We start from the raw sequence: 22039 nt of genomic DNA on the forward strand, positions 1-22039 counted from the left end.
CTTCCCTCTCTGGGAAGCAGCGGCAGGTCTGGCCCCTGCAGTCTATTGCAGGCAGGGAAGCTGATGTCCAGAGACATTGTAGAAAGGTTACTGACTCTCAGCTGCTATTGCAAGAGCTCTGCAAGTCCAGTGGAGACCTAGAAGGCTAGGAGAGGACCCCACCTCTCTCCTTCTGAAGAAAGGACCTCACCTCTCTTCTTCTCCCCCAGCCACTCGGTGGCCTGGCTGGTCCATACCTTATTTTTGCCCTCTACAAACTCTGTCCAGGTGTCCAGGCTCTCAATGGGGTTCACAGCATCCTGTGTGGTCACCTCCCTCCAGTCCTGGCACTGTGGCATTCGGTCTCGCTGCTGCCGCCGCTGGCTGCTAAAGACAAGGAGGGACAAGGGCAGTTAGGGATTCAGGCAGAGAGGGACTACACTAAGGGCAGGGTCAAGCTTTTCTCATACACAGGGTCACCTCATCTCATGGTGGGGAAGGTTGGCCCCCCAAAGCAAGCGAGGATGGCAGGGGCTTTGTTTCTGGCCACTGTTGAGGGCTCAGGAACCCATCCTGCATGGGCTGCCAGACACAGCCTTACCCAGTAGACCAGGATCTGAGCCTGCATAGCACCACACGCCTGTGACTCTGTGCCAATCCTCTGGTCTGCTGTGCCCCCTGCCCCTACCCACATGTGTCCCTTCCTGCAAAATCCACCTAGATCTCCTGGGGCAGAAGAGTCACTCCGGTTAACCCCTGCCACAGGAAACCCTCTCCTTCCGTCCCTCTTCTACAGCTGCCGCCAAAGTGCATCCCAGCACCTTTGGTCTCGGCTGGGATGAGGGTCTAAGGGGGCTCAAGGGAGGCTCTTGTCTGCCTTCAGGGAAGCAGAACTGGCTCTAGGGCTCTGTAATCATGCAGAGCATCGGATGGAAGCACATTTGGAGGTGCCAGTGATCTGCAGCCTCACAGTTATTTGGAAGAATCTCTTACGAACCTCGACTGTTGTGGGCTGGCCACCCCTAGTGAACCTCCCTAACTGACCATGCCAAGGGCCAGTCTCTCTGCCTTGTATGGCTGCCTCGCCTCCCTTGGTTCCCCAGCCCGTGATCCTGTCCCCTGTCTCTTAGGATCTCTTGCTAAATGGCACGTGTGACTAGCCCCTCCCCTGCTCAGCACCATTCACTGTCTCTCTAGTGCCTTCTAGACCACTGGCCGGCTTGGCGCCCTCCATTCCTGGCCCTTGCTGGTTCAAGTTTTCTGTTCTCCTGGACTGTCTGTCCTACTGGCCCCCAGGTAGGGCAGTGTGGCCCAGCGGTTGGGCAAGCTGTGCTGCTTACTGCCATGGCATTAGGAACGTCATGTGCCTTCTCCAGCCTCACTTTCTCCTCTCTAAGGGGTCATGGTGAGCACTGTACAGATGAGCTGGTGAGCCTGGACATGCTTAGTGTGCCTTGGAGTTCACTCAGTACATGTCTCGCAAAACCAGCGCAGGCCTGCCTGCTTGCTGAGGGGTGTCATCCCTAGTGCCCAGAGGCATGTCCTTTGGTCCCCTGCAGATATGCAGTCGTGTGTCTGGGGAGCATCGCTTTCAAGTGAGAGGATGGTGGGAGCTGCACCATTCCTGTGTCCAGCCTGGCCTGACTTGCTCAGGCAAGGTGAGCTCAGGGGTTGGCTATAATCCATGAATCATGATAGGGTTTGGGTTTAAAGCGGAGCTATGGGGAGGGTGCTGGTAGTGAGAGAGGGTTATGGTTGAAGTTGGGGATGGGGCTGGGAAGTGGGGGAGGCAGGGTGGAGCCACACTCACAGGCTGCGCTGGCTGAAGGTCCTGCAGGGTGTCCATGGCCGCCAGTGCCACTGGATGCCGAGAGGATGGGGCACCCCGTAGGCCGTGCAGGTGAGGGCCTGGCGACTATGGCGGGAATAGATGCTGGGGGAGGAGGCCTCCTTTTCGTGGATGTGGGGGGGTACTGGAGACATAGGCAGACAGCCAGTCAGTGTACCCCCAAATACCCCCCTGTCCCCCTCCCCATCTCCTGCCCCACCCACACCTACCATTAACCACCAGCTCCAGGCTGATGTTACGCCTCAGGCCAGCCGCGGTGTTCCACAGGGCCAGGGTGTAGATGCCTGCGCTGGCCTCCGTCACCTCCTTGAGCACCAGAACATGGGGACTATGGCGCCCGGACACGGCCTTTTTGTCCTTGTACCTGGCCCAGGAAAGGAGTTCAGGGGGCTGTGACCTCCACCCCAGCTCTGTCATGTCCCTCCTTCCCTGAAGTGCCCCAGCCCCGACCGCTAGGACAGTCAGGAAGCGGGAGAGGCCTCCCAGCCCCAGACCTGCTTCTGGGATGAGCAGCAGGGGTGACGGCTGTGGCAGCCGACTCTGGACTGGGGAACAGACGGCTGTGCGGATGGTCCCTGGGTTTGAGCCGTGAGGGCTCATGACACTCCCCAGGCTCAGGACCAACCAGAGTCCCCAGGGGCCCCTGTTTCTGCCATAGGCTTCACAGGGGTGTGCTGTGAAGGAGTGGAGGGGTGGTCCCTGAGGGCGCAGCTCAGACCCTGAGCACGTAGGGGTCTGGGAGCCCTGACCCTGACTCTGCCCTTCCCGGAGCTCTCCAGATGCATGGGCTTCTTGTTGCCCTGCCCCCTTTCCCAGGGCCTTTGTACTCTCCTGCTTTGCTTGCACGCTAGACATCTGCAGGGCTCCCTCTCGCCTATATCCACCGTCACCCAGCCATCAGAGCAGCTGTGTGGACCAGGAGCTGACCCTGGGCCCTGCATCTGCTTATCTGCATGCTAGTGTTCACACACGTGTCTGCTGATTGTTGGTTCCCACACTGAGCTGTACGTATGGTCGCTGCCATATACCCTATGTGACGGGCAGCATCCAGCACACATAGGTGCTCAGTGTACCTGTGTATAAATGGATGACTCATACCCCAGAGGAGACTCCTCTCCAGTCCTGAGTTGGGAATGCTACAGGCAGCATCTCTGCAACCCAAGCTCTGACCTCTGCCTGGAAGTAGCCCTCAGGCAGGAATCGTCTTCTGGTTTACTAAGCCAGAGAGACAGCCCTCGGGATGAAAAGTAACAGCGAGGGGGATGCAGGGGTCTGGCTCTCAACTGCTGCACCACAGCCCATTCAGAAGAGGTTTGACTTGCCAGAAGTCACACAGCAGGGCAGGGCAGAGTAGGGCCAGGCTGGGAGGCCTGCTGGGCTCTGGTGCAGAATCCTGGTTGCTACCTGCTGCGTTTGTGATCCTTCACTGCCTCAAACTCCAGAGTTTTCATCTGAAAACCAGGGAAACCAAATGCACCTTCTTGCAGGTATGGTCAGGTCTCCCAAGATACAGCCTTGGTGTCAGCATGGTGCTGGACACACAAAGGCTGCTTTGGGGGCTAGGACCAGCCTGTCCACTAGATCTCCGTCTGTTCACTTGCTAGTAATCATCACATGATTTCCTGGAAGAGCTGACCCTGGTGGGGTTATGCTCACCACAAATATCCTAGGGCAGTTGTCTCAGTGGACAGTGGGCCCAGCTGAGCACTTCTTGGAGGCAGCTATTGACCAAGTGAGACAAAAAAAAAAAAAAAAGGGCCAGATGTGGTGGGAATGGTGAGAGGAAGTCAGCTGCCTGAGGATCAGGCCTGGACCAGATCTTTGATGCAACAGAGCTGGCCACCCTCCCAGACAGGGCCAGTGCCACTGGCCTGGGAGAGCAGGGGGCAGGGCCTTAGTCCAGCCTCCACCAGCACCCTTCGGGATGCTGTCTCAAGTGTCCCGGGCCTGCACCAGGTGGCCCTGATGGACCCCAGAGCCTGAGCCTCACAGGGAGAGTCACGGAAGTCCCAGGCCCAGGGCTTCCAGGGCCCTCCCAGGAGAAGCCTGCTTCCGGACTCTGGCCAGAGATGTGGGATGCTGGCTGAAGAGGTCTGGGCTTCTTCTTGCCAAACTCTAGGCTTTCAGAAAAGGTCATCCTGCCTGGTAGGAGGTGCTCCAGGCTGGAAAGGTGAGGCTCCCCTGGCCAGTTGTGAAAGGACAGAGCAGATGAGTCCCAGGAGGCTCAGGGCTTGGGCAGGAATGCCCTTCCCCTTTCCTGGCCTGCTTCCCTCCTGTGTATGATGAGAGACAAGCAAGAGTGTGATCTCCCAGGGTCAGGCTGTATGGACTGCTCAGGTGGCTGAAGGGTGCATGGTGGGGTGCTGTGCCTTCCCGAGCTCTCGGGGAGCATCCGGTGGAGGTCAAGCCACCACTTAGAGACCTCTCTCTGACTCTTGGCATACCCTGCAAGGGGTACCTTACTCTCAGGTCACACACCAGGAGCGGGGATCTCGAACTTGTAGGCCTCCCAGAAGCTCCAGCTCACTGCCACACAGCTCTCAGGCCCAGCTCAGAAATCCTTGTGAAACCCTTATCATATCTCCAAAATTCTGGTTAGAAGTTTCCTGGGGGTGGCAACCTGTTTGGAGAGGAGCCTAGGAAACCTGAAGCCATTCCTCTATGATCCCCTCCAGTGGGGGCCCTCAGAGAGGCTGAGTGGGTGCAGGAAAGAGATAAAGCCCTATGCTATGCCCACCGCACCCACACATAACAGGCCAGTATTCACACTCTTTCACAGTTTAGCAGCAATTCAGGCCAACCTTCCCTCTAGCCAAAATGTCACATGATGTGTATATTCCTTGGAATCTTCATGGGGGTCCCCCACTCAGGGCATAGGTCCCCATCTAGGTCTCAGGAAGTAGGCCCTGATGGGGGGAATTTTGCCCTTCCCTCTCTGTGGTTCTTTCTTGCACTGGACTTGGTAGGGAGGGAGGGGCAGGAACCAGGGAGGTACCATTGGAACTCCGGTGGGGGATATGCTGCCAGCTTCACAGGCAGCTTCACCAGCTCATCTCCTGCTGTGGCCTCTAGAACCGGACCCTTGAGCCATTCGACGCTGATGAAGGGCTTCTCTGTCAGAGGGGGGACATCAGGGTAAAGTCAGGGCTGGTGTGGCTGACCCAGCACCACCCAGGGATTTGCAGCCACCCCCAGTGGCCAGATGCCCTGTTCTCTGGGGCGTGGGAACTGGGCAGTCCATCCACTCATGACCCTCCCTTCCCTCTGGCTGGACTCCACATTACTCGGGTGCACCATGACCTATGACCCTGGGCCCTCACTGCACAAGAACCCTTGTGCTCCAGGCTTGACAACTGACACCCAACCTAGCCCAAGCCACACTGGCCACAAGGAGCTGACAGGCCGTACCGTGCACAATGACCTCAGTGCTCTCCTGGAACTGCTGGATACCATTGTTGGCCTGGCACACGTAGGGACCCAAGTCACGCTGGCTGATGTTGTGGATGGTGAGGATGCTGGAGAGCTCTGTGTGGGTCTGCTGGGAGCGCCGCTCTGGTACCCACTTACCCCGCTCTGCCTGCCCAGGACCAGGGGAAGCACAGGCTCAGAGCAGGTGGGCTCCGACAGAACTGACCCCCAAAGGCACACCCCCCAGCCCAAACAGCAGCAGCTCCAGAAGCTTTGGACTCAGACTCTGACTTTTCCTTGGGATAGGAAAACTTCCCTATCAGACAGGGGCTCCTGGGACAGAGGGAAGTACGTGTGGGCCAGACCAGGGAGAGTGTGGGCTGTGACAGGGATTCCTGGGAAGGATTCAGGTACAGCCCCTGCCAGGGATGCCGAGCTCACCTGCTTCCCCGGATAGTTCCAATCAAAGGTGACACCTGAGTTGAACTCGGCCCACACGGTACAGTTCAGGACCAGTTTTTCCCCAACCAGCAGCTCCAGCGATCTCTTGGGGAACAGCTGGATGTCATAGAGCTCGTTGCCTGGTGACACATGCACAGGGACCCCATGTCCTTTGTAGGACAGTGCATGTAGAGAACAGGGCACAGGCACCCCCTGAGACCAGCCAGACCGTGGTGCCTACAGCCCCACTGCTGGCAATTAGAGGGCTCCTGTCCTCTTCCTGCAGCTCTCCTCCCAGGACGAGGGCAGCAGCCGCTGGGGGAGGGTCCTGCAGCCCCGGGCGGCCCCCTACCTGTGATGTGCACGACGAAGGGGTTGGACAGGAAGGCCTGGCCGCCCCGGCTGGTCTCACACTGCAGGTACAGAGCATCGCGCAGCAGAGGGGTGGGCACCCGCATGCCCCGGCGGTCGTCCCACACCACCTCCTGTCCATCAGGTTGCAGTGCCGCGCTTTGCTGTAGGGACGCACGGGCTGTCAGGGCCCAGCCACCCCTGCCCCTTGGCCAGATGAGTGGCCATTTTCCAAGGGACAGGGCCGGAGGGCCGGATCGAGGGTGGAGACGGGCAGGGCTGTACCGAGCGCAGTGTGACGTTCAGGCCGGGGATGGACACCCGGCAGGGCACCCACATGGAGTCCTTCCTGTTGACCAGGAGCGTGTCTGGCTTGTTGATGAATGGCTGCTGCCAGTCTGAAGAGAGGAGACGGGGCCAGGGAGGGGCGGGCAGGGCTCAGGGAGGCTGCCCAGGTGTGGGGCCGCAGGGCAGCCCCTGCTCCCCCAGGGTCCCAAGGCTGGGGTGGCAGCCACAGATGCCAGCCACCTCTTGAGAACCCAGGACCCTGCCCATGGCTCCTGAGTACCCTTGGGGGTGGGTTCTGGGCTCCCTCACCTCTCACAAATACGTAGGTGCTGGCCGCAGTGGTGCCCTCAATGCGAGCCTTGATGTACTTATAGTAGCAGCGGTAGCTGCCTGTGTCATTGGCGTGGGCCTCCTGCAGCCGCAGAACCTTGCAGTAGGGCCGGGCGTCTGTGCCTTCACAGTCTTGCACGGTCCCCGTGTCCTCACCATCCTTCTCCTCTGGGACTGGCACGTCCTGAGCCCCGGGCCAGGCCCACTCCAGGGGGTGCTGCCCCCTGGTGAAGGAGGCAGGACATCAAGAGAGGCCCGGGCTCCAGCGCTGGGGGACAGTCCCTGTGGAGCCTCTGAGAGGCCCAGCCTTGCTCATAGCCCCTCTCACTCAGAGGTCAGGGCCGACCAGCACTTGGGCACATACCATGAACACAGGGGAGGGTACCCCTGAGCCCCCTGGGGCCTCTGCATGGCGCCTGGGCCTGCATTTGGCAGGCTGTCCTTCAGAAAAGCCTGAGCCTCAGATTATAGCTGGGGCTGAAGGGAAGATCACAGCTTGGCAGTCTGTGCAGGTGGGTCTGGGGCCAGTGAAGGGTGGCTGACTGTGGGTGCAGGCAACCGAGCATTCGTGTAGGATAACCTGGGGGTGGGCATGGGGTGGCCCCGGTCAGTATGGGTTGACTCAAGGATGGATGCAGGGTGAGAGATCTGTGGTCTGTAGGAGATTGTGAGGGGTGGGTATGGGTGAAGTGGGGTAGGGTGCAGGGTGCCTGCGTCTACAGGGCTGGGGATGGTCTGTGCCTCCAGGAACCTACACTGAAGCCACCTGGGAGCACCCTAAGCCTTGAGGCCTCTCTGCCTCGGGGCTGGGGTGCTGCCTTCTGAGCCCTCTGCCACCATTGGCTCTGCCTTCTCTAGTCTCCTTGGCCTGCTAGGCAGGAGGGACCCAGGCCCAGGCCCCCCTGGGTGAGGGCTGAATACCTGCAGGAGATGGACAGGCTGTCACTGGAATCGATGACATATGTCTCTTCCGTGATGTTCAGGGTTGGCGGGGTCATGGAGTAGCCACTGGCCAGGCCTGGGTTGGGAGATAGGGCTAGCGTGGGGCTGGGTCATAAGTTCACGTGATGATATGGAGCTGGTGCTGGCGGGCCCCTCCGCAGGGCAGGTGCTGCCTAGCCCTTCAGCCGGGAGCAGGACCGATATGGCCCAAGACATCTGGGAACCTCTGCCTAAGGCTCCGCCTGCCTGCTGGCTGCAGCCCCAAGTGAGCCCTGACTGAGGCCTGGGCTGAACTCAGGCCTCCGGTCCCCAGGAGCGGAGCTGCCGACATACAGCCAACAGGTGAGACCACAGGCTTCCTCCTACCTCAGGTGAAGCCTGCAGTACATTTCCTCTGCATTAAGATCCCCAGCCACTGCACAGCGCAGAGCCCCAGACATGCCCCGGACTGAGGCCTTGTCTCTCCCTGGGACTCTTCCTGTGACCCTGCCCTCTTCTGCACCCCGCGGAGTCCGTCTCACATGGGCTTGGCTCCATCGGTCTCTCTTTGCCCCCTTCTGGCTGCCCGTGCTCCCCTCTCCCTGCCTCCCCTGCCTCTGTCCCTCCATTATTCCAACAGGTCTAACCCCCAAACAGAGAATTGCCTTGCCTGGTTAAACACTGACCTGTGGCCCTCCAGGACCTTGGCCCTGCTGCCCACGCGGCTTCTCAGTCTCCCTCCTCCTCCCCAGGGGAGTGTTGCATGCGTGTGTACACGTGTGTGTGCATGTCTGCTGTCTCTGTGTGCCTAGGTGTCTGTGGGCATAGATCTGTGTTTATAGGACTGATGATGAGTGCTGTGTGTGATTTTGTGCATGCGTGTTATTGACAGGTCTGTGCATGTGTGCACGTGAACTTGTGTGTGTATTTGTGTGTATGATCCTGGAGGGTGGGAGCAGGCCCCAGGGGAGGTCTGGGCCTAGAACTCTGGCAGATGCATCCTGCCAGGACCATCCTGAGACAACAGGAAGTGAGGACTGTGTGGCTGGAGGCCCAGGGCTGTGTTCTGTCCCTCCCCTGAGTCCCTGTCCTCCTGGGGGTCACAGCCCGCTGCCCTGCCCTAGGCCCCAGTCCCACAGGTCCAGTTCCTCTGCCCTGCCCAGTTCAGCTTCCTGAGGCTTAGAGTCTTGCCCTGGCAGCTAACTGTGGGAGGCAGAGCTTGGAGGAATCCCCACTATAGTTGGTTCTACATCACCCTGACCCCAAGCTGCCCTAGAAAGCAGCACAGGATGTGGCCCACTCTGCATACCAAGATCTCAGTTCAGCATCACATGGACCTGATAGCTGCCAGGGCCTGGCCTCCCCCTGGCCAGACTTCTCTATGTACCACACCACCACTGGTTAGCGGCAGACAGCCTCACTGAGCATCCAACCCAACTAGTATCTAGTCCAGCCAGGGAACCTGAGGCCCTCCAGCTGGACTGCACGGCCAGCTGCTGGGACCACCAGGCAGTCTCTTCTTAGCTTGAAGCCAGTGCACCCCCTCCTGGCACTCAGCACAGAAGCCCCGCCCTGGGGTCCCCAGGTGGGAAAGTAGCAGGTCCATTCCTTCCCAGGGTGGGTTCCGGCTCCCCATCACAGCTCCTCACCCAGTCCTGGGGCTGCTCCGGTGGAGAGGCCCCACAGTGGGGAGGATTCCTTCTGGTGGTGATGGGCCGGGAGTGAATGCCAGGAGGACACCTCTAAGGTGGATTTTCAAAGAGAAGTGGGATTTTCCAGGCAGTGGAATGTGGATAAAGCCACTCTACAAACTGGCTTCTGAGCTACAGAAGCGGAGGAGGGGCAGGGATGATGGATTGGGTTTGGACGTGTGAAGGGATGACAGAACCAGCTCCCTAGTGGACCACTCGGGGGTCAGGCCTGAGGCTGGTGTTTGGGAACCAGAGGAGACGGGCAGCGGCCAGGACCTGTTTGCCCTGGGTCTTTTGTACCCCATTGTGAGGGCTGTAGCGTTACTCTGGGGCCCCTGGGAAGGCCAATCTAGGGCCCCCTTCGCTGAGATGCTTCTCCAGGGCATGCCCTTGGCACTAGAGCTTGTGCAGTCAGCAGCCCAGCTTCCTTTGGCAGCTCTCCTTTGCTTCCAAGATAAAGTGGGGAGAGCCCAGGCCCATCCCTTCTGCCCACTCCTCTTCTCTCTGGCTTTAACTCTCGAGACATCTGAGAGGCAGGCTTCTCACTGTTGTCCCCGAGTGCCAGACTTCATCTTGAAGTCTCTGTGTTCATTCTTTCACCCTGACATTTGTACTTGCTTCTCTGCTGCGGCTCTCCTCTTTAGGTTCTAATTCACAAGTCCCTCTATAAGGGGCAGTCTCTCAGGAGACACTCAGGCAGTGCTGGCTCCTAGGCTCAAGCTGCTAGAATACTTACTAGACTAAATCATGGTTTTCCGGTCACATCTGAACAGAGACTGCATTTTATTCATCTTCCTAGCCTTCGGACAAAAGAGGTACACACCCAAAGTTGAGGATATGTATTCAAGAATATGTGGGCAAACTGGGAGATTGTTGAGGGACAGGGAGGACTGATGTGCTACAGTCCATGGGGTTGCAGAGTCGGACATGATTTGGTGACTGAACAACAACAAATTCAAGAATGGTAGGATGGATGAAGGATTACCAGATGAATGAATGGATGACATGTGGAAGGATGGGTGGGTTGAGTGGCTATATGAGGTATGGAGCCTATAGGAGCTTCCTCCCTAGAGGCTATCATCCCACCAAAGGAAGCATCTGAATCACTATGCTAAACAGGAGGTTCATCCATTATGCTTGCCAACCCTCTCACCCATCTGAGAGCCCCTCCTTTATAGCCACATGCCCGACTCTGCAACCCCACTTCTGCTGGACCCTGAGTGAGCAGTAGTCTTCACTGTACACATCACTGACTTCCTCCATCCTTCCTGCCTTAACTAAAATCTGCATTTCTGAGGACACCACTGCCCCTGGGGTGGTTACTGCTCCCCATTGCACACGTCGGAGAACTCCTTGTGGTCACTTCCCCTTTTCCAGCAGCACCACCCACTCCCCACTAAAGCTGTCATCAGCCCTGTCCTGGTCATTTCCCCTCATTCTCTGCTCCTGGCTCTTCAGGTCCCCCCACCTCAATCCAGGCCATTTCTCAGAACTTCGGTAGCCACAGCACTGAGTCACCAGCACCCTGGCCTTCATGGTCCTCATCTCCATTGTTCTCCCTTCTCCCTTCACTTCCTGGGCATACCCTGGTCTTGGTCCCCACCAGAAGCTGTGTCATCATCGAGTGCCTACTTTCCTGTGCTTCTCTCTTTGCCTCCTCTGTCTCCTGCTAAGTTTCACCACTGCTAAGTCCTTCAACCTCATCAAAACGTCCTGGCCAGGAACCCCTCTGCACTGCCACCTCCTCCTGGCCCCAGCCCTCTTTTGGCACTGCGTGGCCCACAGCCCATCATTCTGAATGCTCCCTTGCCCCTGCCTGCTTCCCCAGCCCTGCAGTGCCCACGTCCCTCAGAGGCGCGGCACACAGCAGAAAGCCCGAGGCCTGTGCTGCTTCCCCTCTCTCTCCTGTTGGCAGAGCCTAAGCGACCCTCGGGCTGAAGCCCAGGGCGGTCCCTCCTCCTTCCCTCTCAGCACTAATGAAGGAGAGCCATCAGATGGAGACCCCTCATCTTCCCACATTCAAGTCCCACGCCCTTCCCACACCCTCATCTCTGACATTCCTGCTCCCCAGGCCAAGCCCTCCAGCATGCTGGGGAGCCAACCTCTGCAGATCATTTCTTTCTTTTCTGGTTACCGACTTTCCTCTATGCAATCATCTCCCATCTTGTAAACAAACAAACAAATAAACAAAAACTCCTCACTTCCTTGATCCTATATTCCCTTCCCCTTTTCTACCCCCATTCATAGCAAAAATTCTGTTCGCTGTCTCCTTCCTTTCACATTTGCTCATCTTCCCACAGAGCGCAGCCTCCTTGTCTATTTCATGGAGCCACTGGCAAGGTATCCCGTGACCTCTGCTGCTGGAGGAGGCTCTCCAGGGCAGGCAGCAGGGCTGTTCCCTCTTCTGCTGGCTTCTGCGAGCTCACCCTCCCCGCGTCTTCACCCCTTCTGCCCTGCACCAAATACTGTCGCTCTTAAGTGGTCGTGTATTAGGTTGGCCAAAAGGTTCATTCAGGTTATTCCATATGATCATATAGAAAAACCCAAACAAAACTTTTGGCCGACTCAGTACTTACAAAATCTCTACCTCCAGCCCAGACCCCCTTCTGTCAACTGCAGCTTTAAGGGATAAAATCATGCTTAAACTTCATCAGGGACTTTCCACTCTACTTCAAGGAACTTCCAGACTTCTTGCTGAGGCCTGGCCGTCGCCCCCTTCCACACCCTCCAGGTCTACTCTCGCCTCCTGCTCTTGTCCTCCAGCCCCCATGGCCCCAGGCTGCTCCGTTTCACACCAGGCTCCTTCCTGCCTCAGTGTTTTACACACACCTCTCCTGATGAGCCTCTGCTCACATGCCTTGCACAGCCAGGCCCTTCTCACTTTCAGGCCTCAGCTTAGACATGACCTCTGCACTCCCCACCCCCAAAACCTAAGTCCTCCTTTAAGCTCCACCTTAACCTCCTGGTTGGTTATTTCTTTCTTCTTGTCATAATATGTAATTTTGTTATTTACTTAAGTTATGTTTTTCCATTTCCTCTCCTAGACAATAAGTTTCAGTGGGGTAAGGACCCAAACAGTCCCTTTTCCAGCCCACTCCATGCCTAGCACGGCACTTGACACAGTCAAGGCTCCGTAAATCCTTGTTGAATGAATAAACAAATGGACAGATGGACAAAAGGACAAATGAGTGGATGAATGGAAGGATGGATGGATGGAAGGATGAAAATGTGGAAAAAAGAAAGGGTGGCTAGATGGAAGGACAGATGGTCAGATGGTGGGATGGGTAGAAAAATGAATGGATGGATGGAGAGAAGGATGAATGAATGGCTGACTGAATGGTTGGTTGGTTGGCTAAACAAACGTCTGCAGCCAACCTTTGGGTTAAAACTCTGTCAAACCTTGTTGTGCCTTGTAAAAGATTCCAGTTTCAAAGGCCAGGTCCCCTGGTGACCATGAATACCCCAGACTGCTCAGCAGCTGGGGGAGATTCAGGCCTGTGCTGCCATGCCCTGAGGCTCTATACTGCCCAGCCCCCACATGCAACCCCAAAGAAGGCGCATCCTTCCTGCCTGGCTGTTGTCTGTCCCCGCTGTCCTTCCCTTCCCGAAGCAGGAAGCTCTGTCATCCTGGCCTCTGCTGCAGTCCCCCTGCCTTCCTGTTCCTGGCCCAGGAACTGGCTTCTTCCTTCCCCTGGCCAGCGGCCCTGGCCCCCAGGCCTGAGCAGAGCAGGCAGGGTAGGCGCCAGGCTGAGGTCAGGGGGCCAGAGTGCATCCCTCCTCTTTCCCGTGCTGTCAGCAGCCTTGGGCAGGGGGCCCTGGGGTCAGCTGCAGGTGCTGGGTATGAGAGCAGCACACCAGGATCCTGGGTGAGGGGCAGACAGGAGGGTGGGAAGGCCGGTGGGCCAGATACTGACCACTTCCCAGCAGTTATCGCCTCCTTCGATCCTTACACTTACTGGGAGGGAGGGAGGGATGGGGAGTCCAGTCAGCAGGGAGGACACTGAGGCTCCAGGCTCCAGGTCAGCGGCAACCAGCAGCTGTGCAGGAGCCAAAGTCTGCCCCACCCAGGCCCACCCCTGCCTGGGACCCGGCCCTCACACTTCTCCGTCTCCTCCTCTCCCGTTGCGGCCGCTAGTGCCAGGCTCCCAGCCTCTCTGCTCCCGAACAGTCTCCTCCCTGGCCTCCAGTTTGCCCCTCAGCCCAAAGGACGTCTTCCCTGGCTCCTTGTGGCCCTCCGGATCTATGAATGCCCTCGGCCCGGCCTCCAGAGCTCTGCCCTGCCCCACTGGCCCCCTTCCTGGCCAGCTTCACCTCCCAGTACTTCTGCCACACAGTCAGGGTATCAGCCACACCCAGCATCCACTGCTGAGCACCCCTGGCCCTCAACTACCACACAGGGAAGGACTGCATCACTGATGGCTCCTGAGGTCCAGGATGTGACTGGGCCACAGCTCTGTCCTGAGGTCCAGCACCACCAACCCAGGCCCATGATGTCAGCAGGCTGCTCCAGCCTGGGGCTGCCACTCCACCTCTGGCCATGTGTCACAGTAGTGGGTTTTGCATCTGGCAGTTTCTTTTCAGGCCCTGTCATGATCAGCCCGTGGGTAAGAGGGGCTGTACAGCAGTCCTGCTAGTCGGATCCACGGTCTCCTGAGCAGCTTGGCCCTGCAGACTGCAGGCAAGCTGAGGGGGAAGCGCCGGGGCCAGGGAAGGCCAGGCGGGGGCTCTGTGCAGCAGCCCCAGGGCTCAGCCAAGCTGGAGAGCCTGCTCTCCCTTCGCTCTTGGGGCCGGGCTTGTGCACTGACCTTGGGGGAAGGCTCACGGCGTGTTCTGCCTTGGCGTTCCCCCCCACCCCCACGTGGATGGCAGTCTGGGTGCCGCCCTGCAGGGCTGAGAAGGCTAGGCTGGGAGGGGCTGTTCAGAGAGAGGGCTCAGAGCCCCGAGAGCCCAGCTGTGTCCCCTCTCATGTCACTCTGACTGTATGACCTTGGGCAAGTCACTTCCCCCATCCACGCCTATGAAATGAGAATTGTCCCCAGGATTGAGAAGCACAGACCACAAATAACATACTATCACACGAAGAACCGTGGTAAGAATGCGCTGCTGCGGGATGAGGCAGACTGACAGCCTTGCTGTCTCTGCCTGCTGAGGACTGTGCCTTTCACACCTGGAGCAGCTCACTGTGACCTGGGACTCTGGTCACACTGCCAAGGCTGCGGGGCAGTCAGAGAAAGTATTGCCAGTGGAAGGGAGCGTTCACAAGAGTTGAAATGGACTTTGTAGAATGAATAAGAAGTTGCTGGTCCAGGAGGAGGGCACGGAGCGCAGAGGGCCATGTGGCAGAGCGCTGGTGACTGTGGGCTGTCAGGCAGGTAGAGCTGTCAGGGAACTGGGGCGCAGCGTGGGGCAGTAAGGTCCCCGAGTGGGGCCATGGGTCACAGGCCCAGCCTTAGGCTCTTGGCAGGCTCACTTAACCGGAGCCCTGCTCAAGGTGCGCACCCGCCTCCTAGAGGTGGCCCACCTCTGAGCTCCCCCACCCACCCTGGCAGCTCTCCTGAGCGCCAGCCCTAGGGGGCTCTGCTTCCCAGATGCTTCCTGCCAAGTGCCCCCAGCCCTAAGACCTAGAGCATCCCCACCACTTGGGGGCACAAGGAGCCACAGGGCAGCACAGAAGGGCCCCCGAGCCCAGACGAGCAAGCATAAAAATGATAGAGGATTCCCAGTGTTGGCAAGGCTGTGGGCAAACAGGCACTCACAGAAATGAAAATTATGCTCATTCATTTTGACCCTCAAATTCTGCTTACACCAATACATCCTGTTACGACAACAGACAACAAGTGCAGACACTTTCTGTATGCCAGCACAGCCTACACACTTGTGCGTACCACACCCCTCTATTGCCCTCCTGAAAGAAGAAAGTGAAAATGCTAGTCACTCAGTCGTGTCCGGCTCTTTACGACCCCATGGACTGTAGCCTGTCAGGTTCCTCGGTCCATGGAATTCTCCAAGCAAAAATACTGAAGTGAGTAAACCTTCCCTTCTCCAGGGGATCTTCCCAACCCAGGGATCGAACCCAGGTCTCCTGCATTGCAGACAGATTCTTTACAGTCTGAACCACAAGGGAAGCCCCCTGTGGTGGGTACTATCCTGATCATTTTGCAGATGAAAAACCTAAGACACGGAGGTTAACTCACTAGTCAGAGATGACCTTCGGGTGACAGGAGTACGGAAGCTGTTGTTTACTCTACACCTCCTCAGAACCAGCATCAACAGCAGAGTGGCTGGAAGCACCAGGCTTGCTCCGTGCCTCTCCCTACCACCCTGGCAGAGTGCTTTGCACCCCCAGAGCTCAAACACTGAGCAGCAGATGTCCTCTAGTCCGACTGCCACCCCTAGATGTTCTCGGACTGTCCTTTTCAGCCCCTTTCCTCGCCATTCGACTGTCTGGCCAGCCTCAGTGTCCCATCCCTGGGTTACCACACTTTCCTCTCCCCACTGGTCCAGGCCTTTTGCAGTGGTTAGAGGATCCTTCTAGAACACGAATTCTTCTTCTACCTAAAACCATGTCCTGCCTCTCTGCCACTTGGAGATGGAATCTCAGCTTCTCATATGACTCTCTAGTCACCCTTGTCACTTGCCTGGTACCTGCTCCAGCCCTAGGCTTGCATTTTTAGGTTCCTGGGAGCCTCTCTGCACATTTCCACAGCTTCATGCGGCAACTTGACTCATTACATTCAACAGTTCCTCAATGCAAGGATTAGATCCTTTCCAGGGTGGCATCGCCAGCGTGGGACTTGGCCCTGGATTGCTCTTGACTGGCTTTGAGGATCCAGGGGACCAAATTACAGTGCACAGTGTGTGGGCAGAGGTGGAGGTGGGGATGGAGGAGCAGGGGTCCTGCACTAGAGTAGGCTCATCTGCCAGGGGCAGGCCCAGGGGAAAGCAATGTGTCCAGCAGTGTGCTGTTTTTGAAAGCTCTCTGGGACATCTAGGTGAAAATGTCCACGAGGTGGTCAGCAATTTAGGACCCCACATGCCTACCTTGCTGGAATATGGATATGCCAGCTATACCTGCCCCTTCTTGCTCCTCAGCCCTTATGCCATCTGGCACCAGACCCCAAACACCTGTCACTTCCCTCAAAGCTGCTCTGACAATCTAATGAGCCATTTCACTACTCTAATTTTCTAATTAATTTTACTAATCTCCAAAACAGGGACAACAGCCTATATCACAAGGTTAAAATCTTCACATATTCTGTGTGGAGAAATCTGATTAACCATTTCAGACTGAGGTGGGACTCACTGGTAGCGCGTGTCGTGAACCTACCCTAAAGCTTAGATTCTGTGCTCCTGGGGCCCACAAGGGGTGGGGAATGAAGCTCTTTTCCTGCCCTAGTAAATCCCTCCCAGCTGGTGCAGCATCACCTTCTGCCTGCAATTCTTAGCAGCCTCTCGCATGTATGTGGAGCAGAAGAAAGCTCACACAGTGAGGCTGTGGTGTGGGTGCAGGCTAGGTAGACATGGGGCTCGGGCTCCTCTTGGAGGAGGCCCTCCAGCAGGAGGGCCTGTACCATCAGCCCAAGGGGGACTGGGGGGCTGAGGAAGGCTCAGATCTGTGTTTCAGAGCGGTCCTGCTAAAGCAGTTTTTGGAAGCAGGGAGTGCTGGAGAGGCTGAGTGGGACTGTGGGCTGCTTGAGTACCCACAAGGGGTGAGATGGGGGGAGAGCACCCAAGTAGGTGCAGGGCTCCCCGTGCAGCCGTCATGGGTGCAGCCAGCTTTACCAGGCAGTTGCCCCGGCCTTTCTGGGGTCAGGGCTCTGCTCTGTGGCGGCAGGACGGGCAGTGTTATCAGACAGCCCAGCTGGCTCAGAGGTGGCCCCCCAGTGCTGCTAAATCTGGGCCACGGGCTCCTGCTGCAGGAAGAGGGAACGCAGGCAGGATGTCCTCTCCTGTGGCCGGCAAGTCCTTTCCCATGAACCCATGCTGACCTCACTGGCCACGTGGCGGGGCTCCCCCACTTGCCACCCTGACTTGTGCGTGCTCACAGGGCCACCCGCACCCCATCCAGCCCTCGCAGATGGGGGTGGCCTGGGATACTGGAGCCAGGCAGGGCTGCGCCTGTTTCGGGCCACACCCAGCCTCGGTGGCAGCCAGTCCCAAAGCCTGCATCTTCCTGCTCCCAGACTTCTCCCTTCAGTGTGACCGGAAAACGGAGATCCCAGAGGAAGCCAGTGTCTGAAAAGGATCGAAACTCAGGAATGCCTGGCTCCAGCTGGACACGTTGGCCATGTCTTGCTCAGGGGTCCGTGCAAGGAGTGTGGAAATCTCTGGACTCGTCTCCCTATCCACCCCTCTTCGCCAAGGGATATCTCAGGACTGTGGGGCACAGACGCGGTCCTAGTGGAGAGAAGTTTGCATAGTGGGGGAAGCACCAATATGGCAGCAGGAGGGGTGTAAGCTAGATGTAGGAAAAAACTTCCCCTCACGACTGAGCCCCCGCTTAATTTTCCTGGATTCCCTGACTTCCCTCTATCATATCACACTCCCAACTTTCTTCCTTCCTGCCTTTGACTGGAGGCCCTGCCTCCCCAGTGGAATGCCTCGTCTTTCCCCATCTCCTCCTCTTCTCAGGGTCCCCATCTGGTAAACAATTTCATGATCTATTCTGCCACTTCAGCCAGAGACTGGCACTCATCTCTGTCTCTCCACCATCACCTGCTGACTCCTTCCCGGGAGTATCTCCTGGGTGCACCCGCAGCCTCCTTGTTGTGGCCTTGCATCTGCTCTTGCCCCTCTGGCGATGCCGTCAGGGGAGTCTGACCATGTGGCTCCCTGCTCACACCCACTCTTTCCAGGTGTGCCGCTAGCTCCTGCATTTCCATTTCCTGTCTCTTCCACCCCATTGCCCTGCCCCCAGGACTCTTGCCTCATTTGATCACCATCTGACTTTTCTGTCTCTGGGCCTTTAAGGCAGTCTTTGTCCTACTTGGAACCCCTTCCCTGGAGTCTGCAGACCCTTCCAGGAAGCTCCAAGCTGGAAGCAGTGGAACCCACACCACCAGCTGGACCTCACTGGGGTCACTGAGCACTATCACCCCGGGCTATGATGTTATGTTTGTGTCCTTGCAAGTCTGACACTTGAGAAGGTCCTGCAGGCTGGACTTGGTCCAAATCTTCCCTTCGCTACCCTGAGCAGATACTGTAGCTTTCACCTTGCACAGGACTGCAGTCCCCTTCCCTAGTTAGGCTGCCTGCCACTGCCTGCGGGTCAGGGTGGGGATGGCACAGCAAGGAGATGGCCAGACAGTCCCCTTGTTGCGCCTCATGCCCAGCCTGGCGCCTGGTCGCGTGGACACTGCTGTGGGGCGGCAGAGTTCTTTGGCCACACCGAGCCAGGGCCTCCGGCGTGCTGGGTGTGTGACACACCTGTGTGAGTACTCAGAGTACCAAGCTAAGGCCAGTGCTCTGCCTGCACTGACTCACATGCCCGCCCCACTCCCACACCTCTGTCCACACCTGGCTCTGGCTCAGGGCCAAGGAGCAGGGACAGTGAGAGCTGGGATGGTCATGTGTGTCTCAGCCGTGGCAGGAGCCAGGATCCTTAAAGCAGGCCAACCAAGCTTCCCGGCAATTGTCTCCTTCCCCATCTGTCCCTGGGCTGACTGCCCACTGTTCAGAGGCACAAACAGCCTCTCTAGAGTCTAAGCCCCAAGAGATAAAGCCTGTGGGAGGTGCCATCTACCTTCTCTAGAGGGACATGACTGGGGTAAAAAGTCCAGCCCCAAGCACAGCCCATCAGAGCTTGCCAGCTTGTTGCAGTGCTATGCATGGGAAACTGAGGCACAAGGAGAGGAAGAGAGGGGTCCAGGCAATACAGCAAGTAATTTAGGGGTAGAGCTAGGAAGGAGCCAGCTCTGGGACAAGCACCACATCTCTGAGGGTCAACTTCAGGGCCAGGCTGGCTTACCTGCCAGCACGTGGCCTCCCACTGTGGCTGCGCTGACAACTGGCAGCACTGGAATGTCTGTGCTTCTGCTCCAGCACCCACATCAGTCTAGGGGCTTCTCAGGTCCTCTTCAGTCCAAAAATGGGTGGCACAAATATAAGGCTCAGGGACTGTGGCAATGGTCTGCTCTCCATGGGTTATCTCCTTACCAGCCATGCCCTGGTCCAGCCAAGGCCATCCCCCTCCACGGGCCCCTTAGCTTCATTCTCTCTCTTCTCCCTTACTGCCCAACTTTGGTAAGAATCACCTGTACTCACTGCAAGACTGACTTCTCCCCCCTCTGTCTGCCACCTTCCACTCTACTCAAGAGCACCAGGATGTGAGCCTCTCCTGGTTTTCCTTACACCCTGCATGTTGGATGTTTTCTGTCTCCCTGGAAGCCTCTCGCTCTCTGGTCCCCTCCTTGGGGAAGAGGGTCCCATCCTGGGACAGCTAGGTTCCTCTTCAGCCTCTCTCCTGAGCCTTGGACACTATACCCACTGTCTGCCGGATGTCTTCTCAAGGTGGGACCTCCCACTCCTCAGCCCTGAAGTTCAACCATGGCACCTGTGAAAGCTTGGTCCTGGGAAGAGTGCAGGGGAGCCAAGGAGGGCCAAGAGGCAGCCCCTCTGCTCAGACCTGCCCTGACTTGGAGGCCAGAAGATGCCTGCTTCCGTCCTCCTCCCCCTGGGTTCACCCACACTTCCCTTCACTCCACTCTCCCCAGCCCTTCAGCCCATATAGACACAGAGGAGGAGGTTCTGGTATCCCAAAGACCTGGGTTGAACACGGCCTTTACTACTGGCTTCCTGAGGACTTTGTGGGAAGTTACCCCTGTCCTTGGTCCAAGTGTTCCCATTTGTAAAAAGGTTCTAACACTTCCTTGTGAGGATTAAAAGAACTGAAACATGTAAAGCCAGTATTCAAAGCCAACAGTGTTTAAAAATAGAGGTATCCATTTCTCCCTCAAACACTGGGGACCCATGATCGGTCCTCCACCCTCTGACCTTCAGGGTCACTAGATCTCTCGTGGGCTTCCAGCTCATCTGCCTCTCATTCCTGATGCTTTACCCCTGACATCTCCAAACAGCCATCCCTCCCTCATCCCCCAAATTATCTTCCCTCCAACCCCTCGTGGGCAACCTTGAGTCATGTTCCCGTCACATGTCCCCACGCTGCCTCTCCTGTGTTGGAGACCCTCCCTTGCATACCCTGCCTATGATCCTTAGCTTGGCTGTCCAGGGTGCTAACTCTCAAATACGGGAGGGCCGGTCTTGTTCTCCTGCCATGCTGATCACTTACAAGCTGCTGACTCAAGACTAGCCTCAATTCCAACACCTGCACCCAGTCCTCCCAGACTACTCCTGTCTCCTCCACCCCGAGCTTTTGCCCCAGCAGTCCTTGGCCTGGGGAACGTGAACAGCAACCAGAGTTCCCTCAGGAGTACTGATCTCGAGCGCGGACTAGAGTCGCGGGGAAGTGCGCACCCGGGACTACGACCCGGCGGGGACTTCAACCTCTGCGCTGGGGGACAACCTCAGTGCGCGCGGATCGCAGGATAGAGCAGTGCGATGCTCCGACTTCTCAGAAAAGCGTGTAAGCAAGTGAAGGATTCAGGTTGAGGATGCAGCGCGAAGGGGCCCAGGTCTAAGGGAGCGGAACCAGAGACCGTGGAGTGAAGCCGAGAACCCATCTCTACGCTGCGGGGCTGCCCCACGGCCCGTCCTCTCCCTTTCTTCATCCCGGCAAGCCCGGCCCGACTCTCTGTGCTCCTTCCGGGATCTGAATTCCTGGCTCTCAACCCTGTCTCCCCTCGTCCAAGGGTCCCGCGGGCCCCGTCCCCCGACCGGTCTCGCGTCCCTGCAGTCCCACCATTTGCCCAAGGAAAGCGTCCCCGCTCGTGGCAGCTGCGCACTGGGGCAGGCGGAGGGCTCACCACGCTCGTTGTCGAGCAGTCCGAGGCAGAGCCACAGGCGCAGGCACAGCGCGGCACCCCACTGCATCTCCGGCCGCGGTGGCGCGGATCAAACTAGCGACCGCAGCTCTCGCTTGAGTGTGGGCGCCAGGCCCCGCTCAGGCGGGGCCGGGGCGGGGCTGCGGCCGGGGCGGGGCGGGGCCGGGGCGGGGCTGCGGCCGGGCGGGGCGGGGCCGGGGCGGGGCCGGGGCGGGGCCAGGCTGCGGCCGGGGCAGGGCTCCCGCCGGGGGGTCTTGGAATCGAAAAGCAGCCCTCGCCCTCTAGCTTAGGAGACTGCCGTAGAGATGTGACGGTGCTGGTGGGCGGGAAGGCTGGTCCGCGCCCCACTTCCGAGTCAACCACAACCCATCAGGCTGGCCACTGTGCGTTGAAAAAGGGCATGAACCCAGCCGCCAAGATTGGTCAAAATGTGGCAGCACGTATTTTTCTGTAATATTCTTCAGTTAATAAATGCTGTGTTTAAAGTAGGAAAAAGAAGAAAGCAATATAATTTAAAATAGCAATATATCAAATCTTTGAGACCATACAGTAAACTTTATCTTACCCCTTACGTGGTGTAGATGGAGACTGTACCCTTGGGCCAGGCACCCAGTATAACTAACCTCCATCCTGCAGCCATGTCCTCTTTAGATTTCCTCCAAATAGTTTTGCTCTGAGCTCATTCATAAGTCCTTTCATCAGGTGACAGTTTGCTCTCTGACTTGGCAAGCCTTTCATAGACTTCCTTTCTCTTTTCAGTTATGTTTCTAGAATTTTCCTATTTAAAAACAAAGCCCATGAGCATGACTGTCTCCCTCTCCTGCTTTCATAATCACACTTTT

At 57.5% G+C, this 22039-nt stretch overlaps 1 protein-coding gene across 5 annotated transcripts in view; it reads right to left on the reverse strand.

The window, feature by feature from the left end:
- FLT4 (fms related receptor tyrosine kinase 4) overlaps window positions 1-21317 on the reverse strand; it is a 94450-nt gene extending 73133 nt beyond the window's left edge. For 2 of the 5 annotated variants that reach the window (XM_070460453.1, XM_070460440.1), the window contains exons 1-11: window positions 21180-21317; window positions 7568-7664; window positions 6626-6870; window positions 6314-6426; window positions 6030-6192; window positions 5678-5817; window positions 5237-5405; window positions 4820-4941; window positions 2038-2188; window positions 1790-1952; window positions 237-366 (exon numbers count right to left, since the gene is read on the reverse strand). In XM_070460453.1, the coding sequence (XP_070316554.1) occupies window positions 237-366; window positions 1790-1952; window positions 2038-2188; window positions 4820-4941; window positions 5237-5405; window positions 5678-5817; window positions 6030-6192; window positions 6314-6426; window positions 6626-6870; window positions 7568-7664; window positions 21180-21246 (1560 nt within the window). In that variant the 5' untranslated portion in view covers window positions 21247-21317. The remainder of the gene's footprint in view (window positions 1-236; window positions 367-1789; window positions 1953-2037; window positions 2189-4819; window positions 4942-5236; window positions 5406-5677; window positions 5818-6029; window positions 6193-6313; window positions 6427-6625; window positions 6871-7567; window positions 7665-21179) is intronic. The other 3 variants (XM_070460446.1, XM_070460436.1, XM_070460430.1) reach the window with 2 other exon arrangements.
- Between the last annotated feature and the right edge of the window lie 722 nt (window positions 21318-22039).

This window comes from Odocoileus virginianus, chromosome 3 (genome assembly GCF_023699985.2).
Source record: "Odocoileus virginianus isolate 20LAN1187 ecotype Illinois chromosome 3, Ovbor_1.2, whole genome shotgun sequence".
Taxonomy (NCBI): Eukaryota; Metazoa; Chordata; class Mammalia; order Artiodactyla; family Cervidae; genus Odocoileus; species Odocoileus virginianus.